The 15,810-nt window shown below is 39.3% G+C and overlaps 1 protein-coding gene across 2 annotated transcripts; it reads right to left on the bottom strand.

Moving 5' to 3' along the window:
- Positions 1–8,490: 8,490 nt before the first annotated feature.
- Positions 8,491–15,446, bottom strand: LOC145498677 (heart- and neural crest derivatives-expressed protein 2-like). 2 transcript variants are annotated; one of them, XM_081478592.1, is made up of 3 exons: positions 15,319–15,446; positions 13,602–14,298; positions 8,491–13,057 (listed from the first exon to the last, which is right to left on the bottom strand). In XM_081478592.1, the coding sequence occupies exons 2-3, from the start codon at positions 13,989–13,991 to the stop codon at positions 12,938–12,940; spliced, it is 510 nt and encodes a 169-aa protein (XP_081334718.1). In that variant the 5' UTR covers positions 13,992–14,298; positions 15,319–15,446; the 3' UTR covers positions 8,491–12,937. The 2 variants fall into 2 exon arrangements, with proteins under 2 accessions (XP_081334718.1, XP_081334717.1); XM_081478591.1 differs by having other exon boundaries at positions 13,602–15,446.
- Between the last annotated feature and the right edge of the window lie 364 nt (positions 15,447–15,810).

Raw genomic sequence — 15,810 nt, 5'->3', positions numbered from 1 at the left:
AAGCTTGCAATCGAGGCCCAGTATGCGTAAACCACAAGTTCTTGCTGATCCTGATTCTGACTGACCCAGCTTTAACCAGAAGTACAGCAGCACCTCGTAAGCTTGTAATTCTTTTGCTTGGTAGCACCTGATATTGTTTTAGGGCTAGGGGCATTGTTTCTGCTGTTTGTTCTATTGTTCTCTCAAAGGGGTAGCAAGCCATTCATGTGAGACCTTACGAGAGCTGCTACATGACCCGCTTTAATTGGCTGTTGTTTTTTTTTTAAGTGTTGCTTGCTGGGTAAGGGTCCTTGGAAATTAACTGGAACATGTCGGCCGGTGTCACGATCTCTCATCAGCAAAAGAGTTGTTGTTGTTTGGTAACAAACAACAACAACTCTTTTGCTGATGAGAGATCGTGACACCGGCCGACATGTTCCAGTTAATTTCCAAGGACATCCTCAAAATTGATTCCGGGCCCTAATAGAGGTTAGTATCACCCAACTAGTGGACTAATGCAAATCCTGCATTTTGATTGGCTACGCTACTAGGGGACTATTAGTAATAGTCATCGAGTAGCGAAATTGGCGCCGTCGAGCGTGACGCTTTCTTTCGTTTTATTCCCAAATAAATATTTTTTCAACTTGCATTTGCTAACTTTATTATTACCTTTTCTGTCCGACTAGTTGGGTGATACTAAAACGATTAGACCCTTCGCCCTCGAGGGCCACGGGTCAATAGCCCATTCGGCTTCGCCTCATGGGCTATTGACCCGTAGCCCGCAAGGGCTACGGGTCTAATTGTTAATTATTCTCCAAAGTTCTAAAGAACTTTCCCTTCACTTTTATATGGGAGTCCTTCTTGGGGTCTTGTTCTCTCCCTGACAGCAGCCCATCTCTAGTGATGAGCTGCTGTCTCTGTATATTATTCCGCAAGCGACACAATGAACCAGTAAGGGTCAGTAAGAACTAGCGGATGGTGTGCCTAATAAACTGGCTCATTACTGCGTTTCGTTTTGCTTCTAATTGGTTGAAAAAGCAGCGTCAGTTTTCTGAATCAATTCCAAAACTCAACAAATGCACAGGATTATATCATTTATTGTATGACTGAGAAAATTTCTTCATTTTGATTGGCTGACAGCAGGCCAATTTATCGTTAATTTTTAATTTGCCCAGCAATGCAAACTAACGCTCGCACGTTCGCAATTTTCTCAGTCATATAATGAGTGAGTAATCGTTTGAAAGCTTGAGCAATTAATTAAGGATTTACACTACTCGTGATATTTGAAAATTCTTTCAAATTGTACCGGCCTAAAGGCTCGTGCAATGTTGATAAAATTTTCAAACATCACTCGTAGCGGCAAATCCTTGATTGCACTCGCATTCATACGATTTCCTATACTAACCAGTTCCAACGCCTTATTTGGATAATGTGGATTAATAAGATTTGATGTCACTAGAACCCAGTATTCCCCGGTAAACAGCCTAGCAGCGTTTATCTATATCTCAGTCTTTGCTAAATTTGGGTTTGAAACAAAACGGCTCTCAACTGTTTCTGTTGCATCGTTACGTAAACCGAGCGTAGCTGCTGCAATTTCGTCAACGAAACGCAAATATTAGTGTTCCTACTGAATAAAGAATTTTTGTAAAAGAAAAAAACCCGTCATACAAAAGAGAAAATTTCATTCTTGGGGGAACACCATGCAATATGCCCGGCCTGCTGCCTTATCATGATGAAAACCAGAAGCCCATAGAAAACTATAATACATACGGAAGCTCCTACTTATGTGAAAACAAAGTGTGAACATGAATGCGCTTCAGCAGTCCACTTTGTCTTTGATGAATACTAAAGAGGTCTTTTTCCCTGAAATATAATTTTTTTCTCCAAAACGTGGAATTTTTCTGAAACATGAAGATTAACTCAACATCTCTGACCATTTGCAAATCGTATTTTGAAACGATTTTGCTATAATCACTCCTCGATTTAAGTTGAAATTGAGAAATCTGCACACCTGTAGCCATATTTCAACGTAGCAGCGCCCATAGCAACAGTTGTTTACAGTCCAAAAGTACTCACAAAATGGATTCAATACAGTACATTTTAATTATACTTTACAGGAAAGCTTTAAAGATGTGTACTAATGCATGGAATTCTGCATCATGGTCCTGAACATTGTTTCCTCCACCATCTTAGACGCCCCTGCTTGGTTAACATTTCTATGACCGGTTTGTATTAGGGTATTCAATGAAACATTTATGTAAGTCTTTTCTATATACCACCTCCCCCTGCCTCTGCCCCCGCCCCCCTTCGTTCAAAGGGCTAATTTGGGTTTTTGGTGACCGCAGTAAAACTTTAAAGGCTTATTTCTAAAAAAGACCAATTAGACAGATCACCAATATTTCAAGCACGATATCTCGATCCATTGGGTTTCAACCGAATGTTGTCAAATGTTCAAGATTGGTAAATAAAGGACACAATTATCTAGGTTATAAACCAATAAAATTTTCAGTATATGAAATGTTTTTCCTGTTATTCAGTTAATATTGTTAATATTTTTTTAAACTTTTTCCCATTTTCGAGAAAAAAAAACCCTCAAAACGCTGTTTCCAGAGGTTTGTCATCTAGACAACTTGCTTACGGACAGGATGAACTTAATTCCATGCTTCTCGAACCATTCATCAGTAGGTTATCGGGCTTGTAATGAACAACACTTTTTAACACTTAGGGACGAGTTATTCATTAACTATTGTGGCATTTGACCTGGAAAAGCTCATATTTGAAGTCACGCCACGGAGTCCTTTAACGTGGTACCAAAACTGTCCCACAGAGTTGTTTTATAAAACAAAAATCATTTCTAGGTATAAAACCCCTTTAAGAGGAGGAGTTGGGAGAAGAAGATGGGAGGATGTGAAAAAGAGAAAGAACCCTACTCATCGTACATCCCCTTCGAGTCGAGTCCCTAACTTTAAGCTACTTTAACCCAGTCCCCTGAACTTTACTGTTTGTTCGTAATAAGAGAAGAGACTGCAGACAAACTAGGTTTTGAAACACTTTATTAGATTTACATTGATGCTCGGTAGTTATTAATTTCTACATCTTTCTTGCTAGACACCACCCTTTTATTCACTTCAGTGAATTGCTTTCCTAAAGCTAGCTCAATAAAAGGTTGCCGGGTAGCTGCAAACCTACACCTCAGGTGGATAGAGCGGGCCTTCACTTGAGCGTCGAAAGTAATTAACACTTACTTTGGTCTTGTATTACAACGCTAAGTGATTGGCCTAAAAAATTCGCGCCGCTTTGTCATCCAATCAGAGGTAAAACCAAAACCAATCGTGACTCGCTCACACATGTTTGCCCGCGCTTCGCGTCCACTACACTGCCTTATAACATACAATAGAAAATAAAGCCAGTCAGAATGTAGGAAAGCCGTTGTATATTCGACGGTATTACATCCAACCTTCCCATCATGCGTCGCGCGTATGTCGCATTGATTGTGTTATCCACTGTATTTTCTATGGCATCTCTCGTAATATACCACGGAATATCCCACTTGTCACTTGTATTTTCTTGGTGTACACATTCGTCTAAAAGCTTGATTGTGTGTACACCGATAAAATTCAAGTGGCTCGTGGGATTTTCTACGGTAAATCACTCCAAAACGTTGCATAATTAGTATTGGAGTTCTGATTGGTTCAATGGATTGTCTGCGTCCTCTGTGGTTGACTAGAGTGATTAATTACTTTGGTTTTGGTTTTACGACACTCAATTGGACAATCGCTCTCAATAGATAATTTGTTAAGAAAAACACTTTGGCGCTAGATTGCTGTACAATTTTAGTGTCTTTATATAGCTAGTTCAACGCTCTATACAAAATGGGTATGGTTATAGGGTATGTCCACATGTGTGTTTTTAAGGACTATAGCGAATATAGATCTCTGATTAACATATTCCCACGAGTTGGGCGATTGTTTTACGTGTCGTTTATGTTTGTCCACACATTAACGATAAAGGGAATTCTAAACGCTATGATATCACTCTACAGAGCCCGCGATCCCTTTGGCCATCCACTCAAGAAAGACTGCCGCATCTGGGACGAGATATGACGGAGACAGCTATTAAACTAGAAAGCCTGGGTACATTAAGCATGCCTTGATTTTTTGAGGTGACGTCAGCATTTACAGACTGATATTGCCGGTTTTCACATGACTTCACCAAAATTCAAACTACAAAACTATTGATTCTCGTTATATTTCACTTTCATGATGTATAAGAGCAGCTGAAAACTAATATTCATACAAACGTTTGCTCCGAATGGGTTCTTGGTTTTGTGATAGACTATGCTTGAATTTCTAAGCTTTTCCGTGACGCGGCATTTAAGTGACGTTCTCAACTTTCTCCATTCAGAAACTTCTCCATTCAGTTTATACGAAATTGATACTCTCAAAAGGACCAATAAGTTTGTTTAAATTTGCTGAAGATTCTTCAATTAATGTACGCGTGATTTCCCCAGGAGCCTAAGGTCATGGGTCCCGGTAAAGATTTGTTGTGGCCTATATTTGTAGTCATTAACTGACTGTAAGCAGCCGTTACTATGGCTGTTACTGTATGAAAAAGCTTCAACCACTGTGCACATCCCTTGAATTCAACGCTCATCCTAATAATCTAAAGGCAAACTCAGCAAAATGTTTTTTTTGTTTTTGATTAGAAAAATGACTTTTTCATCAAAATCTTTATATTTTAGTAACGATTCATCTTGAAGGGCGTTTAGGACGTTTAGCCCACGGGCTCCTGACAAATACTTTTATGTGGTTTACGTGTGGGCGAAAGGCGTAAACTATATATATATATTTAAAAAAAAAAAAAAACGTTTTCAGACGTAAACGTATACGCGAGGTCGGTGTCTTAGTTGACAAACTGAGTTGACTACGAAAACCTGTCAGACTAACAAACCTCGATCTACCCATGCAAGTTGTAAGAAATATTTGAAAAAGTATTTTAACACTCTTCAAAGTCGTAATTTTTTGAAACAGATGCTTGAACAATGAAAACAACACATTACGCTCTTAACTCAATGAGGGATTTCGTCGCCTTCCTCGATCGACTGTGGCGTCCGCTAGCACTGCAAATTCCGTGGCACTGGTGATGACGTTCTTATCAACTGTTGCCATCACAAAATGGATTTGAGATTCGTCTTTGCAAAATTCTATCAACAGGTCTTCAAGACGATACACCGAGGCTAGCCGAACGCCTTAGGCATTTCTGGAATTGTCGATTCAAGGATAGCTTTCATGAGGAGAAATGTTTCTTCAGCTCGATGTGGGTCGATGTGTCAGTCATTACTTGTAGTTTTGATAAATTGTCAACTTCCAAAATCCAAATTTACCAAATGCACTCTCCTCTGTCGTCAGAGTGGAGTTGGTTTTTGATGAATAGTTTGGCTCTGGTGTTTGTGGGTAATCAACAAACATAATAAATTATCCTTGAAATGGAAACATTTTTTAATCCTTCTGACATCCCAGCTGCCCAATTGACAAACATCCTAAACATTAGTTGCCATAATAATGTTGAAGACACGGATGTTACTGCCACCCTCTAGGAAACGATCCAAAATATGTTTATCAGGAATACGAGGCAATCTCGTATCGCCATACTGGAACACCTTTTGAGCCATTTAATTTTCGATTATCAACATTTAGCTTGTGGTTAAAACTTGATATTTACCCTTCACTACGTTTTAAGAGTCTCATGTTGGTCCATGAAATAACTTTTGATATTGAGATTCTTAGAGAGATAAAGGACTACTTAAAAGGTCATAAATCTCAGATATCATTCCTCGTTTTCGTCGTTACTACATCGTGTGCAGAAGTACTTGCGAGTTGTTAATCTCATTAGAAATCTACTCACGAGAGATTCCAAATTCCGAGGATGCTCGTTGCGAGTGGTTTTATATGATTCGTCAGTTCCCAGCTTAAGACATTTAATAGCGCGTTCCTTGAAGAGTCGTAAAAGAATCACATACGCTTTGAAAAATACACAGCGGACTACAAACGCATGACCTTAAAAGTGTAAATCAACCTGAAGGACTTAATTGCTTCCCTGGCCTTAAAATGCAATTACTGCGCATGTAACCATCTTCTGGATTTACAGTGAAATTGTGTTACAAACAATATTTACTTTCTCCTCTTGAAACATCACTGTTGACAGTTTGTCTCCACGTTGTTTGTCTTTCAGAAATCTTCTTACAGATTTTTTTTTAATCTATTCCAGCCTCGGGATACCGTTACTACATATTTAGACGGTTCATTTTAGAACCTCCACGCTCATAAATATGTATTGCAGTTTGTTACTTCCTCTACTTCTAATATTGGCGTAATCCTTTTTGACATTGTATTTTTACTCTCTTTTATGCAAATAAAGACTGAAAAGAATTTTAAAACATTTTTCGATTTAAAGACGTGATGACTTCGTCGTTTGCGGAACACACAGACGGTTTTTCTTCTTCGTAAGCTACTCAGTGTTGGAAAGCTCATTAACAGCGTAGTTTGTAAGGACGCTCTCGATGAACAATGGTGGCACAGTTTGGAATCCGCTGATTCAACTGGAGCTTTCGCATATCAGTCAGTAGTCAGAGTAGTTCTTTAAACTACTCTGGATTAAAATTACTGACAGTATTGTTGTGGGTGCCGTAGCATGGGTTAAGGTATTTAGCTTTTCACAAATGTTCAGTGTTCAGTGGCATAGATCTCCCGTTATAAATCAATGTACTTTCAATCAATGTAATCCAGGTTCAGTACTGTCGATAAAGTTTGCTCGCTTTTCCATTCAGTTGTATGATTACTTGCAAACAGGTTTCCTTTCTTACCATGCGGTACAAGCATCTCGCTCTCAATTCTGACGCTTTATTTGTTTATTTGCCAGTTTTGTTCGATTTTTTTTTTTTTGAGGTAATAATTTAGGAGGTAATTCTCGGTTTTTGCTTGGTTCTTTTCTTGGTGTCTATCTTGACCAAGATAGTTAACCATCGAATTCCGTTCACGTTTGATAATATTTACAATTCCTTTTTACAATAGCCAAACTTTTCCCCTGAGCTCAGATTTTTTTTCTTTTTGCATCCTCAACACTGGTAATGTACTGTATTCCTGGGTCTTGCTCTCTCCAAAAAAAATTTACAAGCTCTCTGAGGGCGCAAGCATGATGAAAAAGTGTCGAAGTTATAAAACTCGAAAAGGTAATGGACGAAATACGCTTGCTTCCTCATGTAATGGAAACCAAGAGTTCGATGATGCAAAACTGAAAGGAAATAGCTAGTTTAGCAATGAATCGGGTCAAAAAGCCTATAATCATGATTTTAGCCTGTTGTAGTAAGAAGAGGATTGCAATGGTATTTTCTCTGTATTGCAAGCCACTCCAGTGTTTTAGATCAATGTTCTTTGTAGCAAAAAGAATTGCTCTCTGATCAAAGCTAAGTGGACATTCCTAGCAACTATGCCAGGCAAGAAAAAGAGGACCTCGTGGATCTTTAATTTAGTAACATCCATACAACCTTCCAAAAAGTCACAAAAGCAAAATGTTGGAAGACCCAGAATAACATAGAGAGGGAGGAAGAGTTTGCATCCGTGGGCCGTGGGAACTGAGAGCAGCCGGCCGTATTTTGGTGGAAATCATGAAACGAATGACTCAAACAAGCCACTTAGTTGAATCGAAGATCTCGGCCATTGCTGCCTCGAGACATTAAAGCCGGATTAATCGACGGTTCAGCTATGCTAAAGTTGTAACTACCACCTTAAAAATGTTTCTGGTCTCTGAGAGCACAATGCAGAGATTGCGGTGTCGGCTGTTCATAGAGCATGCAGCAAACTTTAATCCAAAAGTCTTTGTTTCAATGATTCAGTGGTTATACATCCGTCGAATGCCGACTGAAGAGCAGTAAAGTCTCGACCTGTGGCATTCATTTGTTGATGAATCAGTGTTCGCTCCTTCTTTACATGCATAGGCACAAGAAACACGATGCAATAAGTTGCTTTGTATCTATGCGTATTCTAATATAGCACGGCGATTCTAAGTGAGCCCAACATAAGCAGAGTAAGAGCATTCTTTTTTGATGATTGTGCTTAACCTGAATTTGCTCACCATGACAAGTATGGGAAGAACCATGGATGTCAAAAAGTTGTAATAACTTAACTAAATGAATCTTTTTAAGCATTGAACTCTTGGCAAAAATTGCTCTTCTTCAAGCCAAGAATTGGTTGCAATTTATACCCTAAATATTTCATGTTATTTCGTAGTTATATTCAGGTTGCAAGTGACTACAGCTTCACTGGATTAAACGTGTCATACCGTGAATTAAACTCTCAAGTACCTTTGCTCTCAAAAAAGCAAACCATTCTTTGATAGTTGACCGGTTGAGGGCTGCACGTTTTCCATTATAGCTAAATAACCGCTTTCTTGTCGTCTAAGAGGGCAATGATTCCATGTACTGACAAGAATGCAGGAACTAAATGAGACCTTCCAAACGTTTTCCAAAGAAACTAATTGCTGGAAGACACAAATAAATATGGAGATCGGTAAAAAAACCTTGCAGATTAGGGTCGGAGTACCAAAATAGTCTTACGGTATAAGTACCCTGTGAGACAATGATTTCCTTCTCTTTCTGTCGGTACAAAGCTGGAAATCCCCTGATCCGGGTTGCTCGAAGACCACCGGATAAATCGCTATCCAGTGGAGAAATGGTATCAAAACAAACATGCTATCCACTGGATAGTGATTTATCCGGTGGATAGCGTTATCTACCTTTCGAACAACCCGGGCCAGGAAAATAACTGTGCGTATAGGTGGAATTCATGAAGCGAAGCACAAGGAAGATGGCGCCCGGGTCCGAAGAACCGGCAACAGAGCTCGGGGTAAAGATGAAGATCGTAGCCTTTTGGGCCGTAAGAAACGAAAGGATTAGCTGAAGGCAGTTATGATAAAATTGTTAATACACTGTTGAGACCTTTTTTGGCAAAGGTACAATTCCATTTTGTTCTGCCAAAAGCATAGTTATAGCAAAGAAGCCAATTCTTAGAAAAGCATTTACACTTGAAGGCTTATGTTTCATCAGTGAATCAGTGTACAGTATCGAATTTAGATTAGCCTCATCGATCTTGTTGTCTGGAAGAAGCTAAGCAAGGTCATGAATCATCAAAAAACATTTGTTAGTTGAAGAACGTAGGTTCCTTTTTCATCAACCTTCTAGGAACATTAACACAATAAAAAAAACTCGTTCATTCTTAATGGTGTCTCAGCGCTTTAAGCCTGACTACAATATAATGGCGGTAAGTTCAATGGAGGACAGCAAGAGGGAACGTCTTTGCCCTTCTTACAATTGTGGTCATGGAAGTCATGCTAATAAAACTTTCTCATACATATGTCAAATAAATAAAGCGGAAATTTGCACCAGAAACGACAAGGGTTCTTTCTTCAAGAGCTACTTAATGCTTGTACATCATTGCTCCGGTATACGCTCAGAATATTTCGACAGTTTCGTTGTTGCATTTAGCTTGGGGTGGACTTCTATTTGACTTTTACATGAATTTTCAAACATCCTTTGATAATTGACAATTATAACGCAAGACTTTCTGTGGCTGCTCACTTGGCTTTTACTTTCAATTGGCTGTTTTGGCAGGGGTACTCAATCCTCGAAACTTTGAGGAGATTTAATTACTTTCATAAACAGATATACATTTTTACAATTTTTGGCTACAGCGTCCTTCTCTTCGCTGTGGATTGTCAGTTTGTACCAGTATTTTTCAGCAATGTATTCAGATATTTAAGCATGGCATGGCTAGAACGTTGATATGAAAAGTGAAGCGGAAAGCCAAAAGGGCCATCATGAATTCGCCTGTATGCATGGAATTCAGCCACACGCATTTCCCTCTCTTCATAAAGTTTGGTATTCCCAAAACCAAAACAAAATATCCATCCATCACCGAACAAAAATCATTGATTAAAACGTTTTTCTTGGTCAAAGTATGTTTTGAATTATGTACTCCGTTCATCTGGTGGAGGATTTTGTAGGAAACGCAACAAGATTATGTGTGTTCTTTGAGGTCATTATATCGTGTTCAGTTTCTGTGGTTGTCTAGCACCTTTCAGTTTTATTAAGTTGTGGTCAGAATGCATCACGCATATTTACTTTATGGTGTTCAGCAAAATTTACTCTCAGTCCTAAAAAAGAAAAGAACAAATCTTTACTATCACAATGAGAGGCAGAGACTGCCCGACCTGACTTTCAACTCATAAGTGGATCGATTTGACGATGGCTAGTTTGGAGCACGTACATAATGTCCGGTAATTACTGACCGGAATTTTGATAGCAACAACACTGCTGGAAAATCTGCAAAATGTTTGTTTTAGTTTGTTTTAGTTCAGCTTTAGTACAATTTGTCTGGCCCATTTTCAACTAAGTTTACCTTTTCAAGGTCAAGCCTAACGTTGTTTATTTAGCAATGATATCAAAATTTCACTCAACTTTTTCACTGTTTCGTAAGCTCGATGACATGCATATGCCCAGAATTTGAATTTCGATTAAAAAAAACACAACTGATTAAACCGTGAGAAAATGAACGATATAAATTTAGACTCACTGTGTTCATTATACATTAATTAGTCTACTAAATTTGGAAGACCATGACAAGTATTGCACAGACAAAATATAAGCGCCTTTGTCTTAGGTCTTGCACGCAAAGGTTATGGGTTCAAAGAGAGCCCGAATTTTCTGCAAGGTTTCGCCAAGCCGGCTATGAATTCAGCTAGGCATCAAATGTGTTAGTGGTTAAGTGAATTTATAAAATGAGTTACTTTCGTGTAAGAAACCTGTTTGTGGCTTGCCTCGAATGGGAGGAAATTGCCCTAAATAAAACGTTGTTTACAGTTGTTTATCAAACTAATTAGGGGATTCTTTATAAACCCGCAATGTCCCACCCCCAGTTCAAGATTTATAACTCGACTCCGCCCTCCTGTCGAGGCGTTTTAACGTTTAGAAAACTCAACTGAGAAATCATGGGAGATTTCTAAAGAGAAATGTGTTGTATGAAGATGAGACTCTGCGGCACACACAAGAGTGACATCTTGGACTCCATTGTATGCAGCACTTCCGAGCTCAGGCGGTTTTGTCATTGTTTGGGTACCTAATGCGATTCTTATCTGTTTACTTGGGGCAAACCTTCTCAAACGTGAACAAATATTAGGTTTTTATTTCACGAAAGTTGACAAAAACTCAGTTTACAACCATAATGTAAAGTCTGTCCCTTAATCGTCGATCTGTCCTTACCGATGGGACGGTTTATGTGACCATTTGCTCTCACCATAATAACCGAAGCGACATACCTAGTTTGAGGCAGTGGGACTTTAGTAGCGAACGTATTGTGGAGAGGTTGTTCTTTCTAACTTGTTTTAACCTAATAAAATCTCATAACAAAGCGTCTTTGCTTTACTGCGGTTGGTAAATTATCAAAATGGCATATTTAGAAGCGATAAATGTAGTATCAAATTAATTACCACGATAACGCTTCTTATTTTTTCGCCCAAACTGTTTCGAAATTGGAATCTTTCCATCTCTTCTGGTCGCTAGCAATTGTTAAATCCGATTTTCAACTTCAATGTGCCTTTAACCTGGCCCTAAGAAGTTTTCGAAGTACCTAGACTAGTAAGTTTTCCACTCGGTGGCTTAATTTCAGTGTAGGAATGGTTTGTTCAAGTTTGCCCGAAGTTTCAAGGAGGCAAAACGAAGCCTTCTTTTGCACGATTTGAACTGAATTTGTAATTTAGAGGATCGAAACGTTGATTCTGACTAACGTATGCCAGTTGTCGTATAACAAAACAGAAAAGACGGTCACCGTAAGATCGAAATAGTTACATTGGCTATTAACTGACGTACCAGAAATCCTTGTTGAACAACTCCCAATGCCGTGAATGATGAAGCCGTCCCTACATATCACTCGAAATAGCTCATTTTCGTCTAGCCGTCTTTCCCACTAAGACCAATGGTATTTAGACACAGCTTTAGCGTCTGTGCCAAAGTGTTTCTGAAATAAACACTGGACAAAACGTTGAAGAAGGCCCCAGTACTCGCTGCTAGATGTGACAGGTCGACATTTTGGTCGAATTCTGGACCCTGTCAGAACACTTGGACACTAAACCAAAGGTTCCCTGTTTTTCATCAATGCACTTGGAAATGCGACAAGGCACTATTACGACAATCGTGAATATAATATGCCTTTATTTCACTGTCTACTTGTATTTGAGACAACTAGTTTACTGATGCGTGCTAGATGTAAATCATTTGGGAAGACTCCCTGCAACAATCATGGCCACCTAAATCAGATATGAAACAGTTGCCAGCTCTTTCTACAGTTCCAGTCACTCTGCGTTCTATCACCTATGGGGAATGACTGGTGATGAGTTTTAAATATGCATACTAGACAACGGCTTGGCGTAAAATCTTAATCATTACACAACCGATTCTCATTGATGAGAATCACCCTCCCGAATTACTTGCACAGGCATTCTAAAGAACGGTCGAGGAGTCTTAAGTTGAAACCCACGATCAAATCCACCTTCATGAACTGCTGTTGCTACGCTGCCTCTGGACTTAACAGTTCCTTTTATAGATAACGATTCTTGAATAATTTGCAATATTGTTTTATTTGCTACCTTAGATGACAACACCGATGTCTCTAGTCTTCCCAGATGCTGTAGCCCTCTCGCTGTGCTACAGCTATTGTCCCCAATACAATAACGCAGGAACAGAAGAAAGCTCTTCAAATGGTCACTGAAATTCTTCTTCCACAGCGTGTTCGCAATCATCATGAGTTGAGCAAATAATCTCTGCAACTGATTTTCAAGAGCTGGATAGACACACTTTTGGAACATTTTATTGAGATTTCGTTCAGGAAGGAAGGCCAAATGTGGTTTATTGTTACGCTACAGATTGTTGTTTGAGGTTCCCCATCAATTCCAATGCCCAGACATGTTGTGGCCATCCAGTTCTTGAGCTGCGACGTGGCGGAGCAGAACATCTCTGTTTTTCGTCACTACTCTATTCACAAAAAAATGAATAAGCAAATTAGCAAAAGAAGATTTAATCCCAGCTATCAATAACACTAAGAAGTCACCATGATTGTGTCGACATTTCAGTTGTATGCGGCGTACTCCATCGCAACTAAAATAGGTCAACATGCTAGCATATGATGAACATAAAACAACCAAACAATCTGTTCAGAATTAACTACACATTTAATAAAGAAAAGAGATGGAACCCCATCGAGAACCTTTAAAGTATTGTGATGCGAGAAAATCGCGTTATCTCTTTCACCTTCTGAGATTTGGTGCCATAATTTGTAGCTTTCGTGATGAGCCCATCTTGTCGGAACGCGGAATATCGATGCAGTACCTACCGTGTTCAGTTTCTTCGGTTAACATTTTGACCATGGTCAGTTGTTAAAGTACTTAGGACTGCTATTAAATAGAAAGCAATTAAGAAATAATGACCTTAGCAGGAAACTCCACTCGAAAATTGTATTTTAGTATTTCAAGGTCCCAGTGAACCCCCAGAAATATCAAGATGTTTTCCTGTTATTTACCTTTGGCGAATCCACTTGATCAAAGCTACTGCTATCATTGCTATCGGTTTCGTTGTTGTCTGTTTTGCGGCGGGATTCCTCAGCAGGCGTAACGATTTCCTGGCCCTGGGCTTCGTCTTCGAGTTGATTTTCCAAATGATGAATATAACTCATAGCCAATTTCAGTGTTTTGATCTTAGATAGCTTAGTGTCAGATGGAACATTAGGAATGTGCTTCCTCAAATCATCAAATGCAGCATTGATGTTTTGCGTGCGCCTCCTTTCCTTCCTGCTGGTCGCTGCTTTAGGTTTGGCTTTTCGTCTCCTACAGCCTCCACCAACGTCTGGCCTGTTGGCGGTAGAACTACTTTCTCCATCGAAATCTGTCCCTTGAACGTTATGATCTTCCATGTTTCAATATCACTAACTTTGTAATTTCAGACCGACACGGCTACAGCGAGAACCGTTGGTGATATCTCGGTCAGAACTGTCCGTATGGATGTTTTTTTCGTGTTCACAAGGCAAACAGCTGCCGCACAGGTTATGAGAAAGTTTTACGTATGTTCCTAGAGCTCGTAGGTGCTATTGTTTTCAAACATGTCTCGGTCGGGGGGGAATCCGTCCCAGAATCCAACCCGAGGCCAGTTCACGTGCGTGCGTGTTGACCGATATCTCTCGACGATTTCCGCTCCCTTATCGGCTTTGACCTAACCTAGGACTGACATATGTTCAATTGTTAATTCTTGCTTGCCTGTGTTTTATTTCTTCATTAAAACGATTTTCGCGCCATAATTTAAAGTAGCCGAAATAGAGCTTGAGAGTGTTCGTTTTTTGTCTCAAGGCTTGGAACAAAGGTTTCTTCTGGAAAAGGCGACCTTTTTCCCCAGTCTAAAGGTCTCTAAAGTTCATATTAAACCATAAATATTCACAAATGACAGGAGAACCTGATGTATTTCATTTGTTATCAATTTACACAACTTAAACACTGTTTGTATTGACAGTTTCAGTAGAAACGCATCTGGAAAATGGCGGAAACTTTCGCATAACTTTCCGATCAACGACGGAAAAATCGATCACTATCTTCGAAATGCACTTAGAAAATCAAGCCTATTCTTCCTGATAAATCGTGTCTTATTTCCTGTAACAATGTTCTTGCGTTCCACAACGTTCCAAAAAGAAATGTCTTGAATAACTTGAGATGGAAATTTGTGCAAATATCTCGCAACTTGTTTCAGTTAATTATTGTTCGGCTAGTACGTGAGCATTCGACGGACTCAGGAAGTGTTACAAGATAAAATTTAGCCAAGCGATAATATTTTTTTCGTAAAATCGTAATCGATGTTTTTGCTTCGGGTTTCCGTATTTGCCCCATCCTTTGTCATGTCACGTTCTTCAAACAAGACTGATTTTGGTAGACCCAATCCGGCCACCTGTATCATGGCCACTAACCTTTCTCGCTTAGAAAGTATACGCCACGACACTGTAAGATCATGAGAGAAAAATAAAGAATGGTTATGGTTTTCAGTCTGATCGAAGTGCATGATGTAAAGGTCACAGAACAATTCGGCAATGTGTAAACTGATTCTTTTTTACACTACAATTTAGCGAGTTGCACCTGAGTATTTGAAATATGGGGAGGGATTAAGGCAAGGCGTTTTATACCAAAATCCCTACCGCAACAAGTCCGGGCGATCCATGCAAATCGACAGCTCGCAATGTTATTAATTAAAGGCATTACCTTCTAAATGACAGATGAAAAACCACAAAGGTTGGAGCTATCAAAGCCGGATTTCTCTTCGTAAAAATAGTATCACGGCGACAGATCCAGTTGAATAGTAATAGGACATTGGGTTGTGTTGGCAAAACGAAGTGAGAATCGAAGTACATAAAGGTTTCCGTCTTTCAGCATGTCACCCAGTTTAATCCATTTTAGTTTTGACACTTCGTGTCTAAACTATTTTAGCTTTTCTATCATCGTGTAATATACATAACCAATTAATTTACATTTGAGAGGAAACTTTGACCTTCACTCGATTATTAGCAGCTTCAAGTTGATCTTAGGAAGGTATAATTTAATCTTAATTAAACCTTTGGCAACCCACTCAGTTCAATGATGTGTTACCCGTTCTGAACGCTACGATGAAAGTCAATTCAAGAAATCACAGCAAGAGCCAGAAAATAAACCAGTCTCATACAAAGAGAGCTCTAGCAGAATTCTTCATGAACTTGC

The sequence above is a fragment of the Orbicella franksi genome, chromosome 9, assembly GCF_964199315.1.
Source record: "Orbicella franksi chromosome 9, jaOrbFran1.1, whole genome shotgun sequence".
In the NCBI taxonomy this organism is placed as follows: domain Eukaryota; kingdom Metazoa; phylum Cnidaria; class Anthozoa; order Scleractinia; family Merulinidae; genus Orbicella; species Orbicella franksi.
The sequence above is the reverse complement of the archived record's forward strand: the minus strand, read 5'-3'. Positions and strand labels throughout refer to the sequence as shown.

What these genes read in the sequence shown, in the direction of transcription:
- LOC145498677 (XM_081478591.1), bottom strand. Translation starts at nt 13,991, where the DNA reads ATGGAAGATCATAACGTTCAAGGGACAGATTTCGATGGAGAAAGTAGT. An exon ending in ATCAAGTGGATTCGCCAAAG is followed by an intron (nt 13,058 to 13,601) that starts GTAAATAACAGG and finishes TTTTGTGAATAG; the next exon opens with AGTAGTGACGAAAAACAGAG.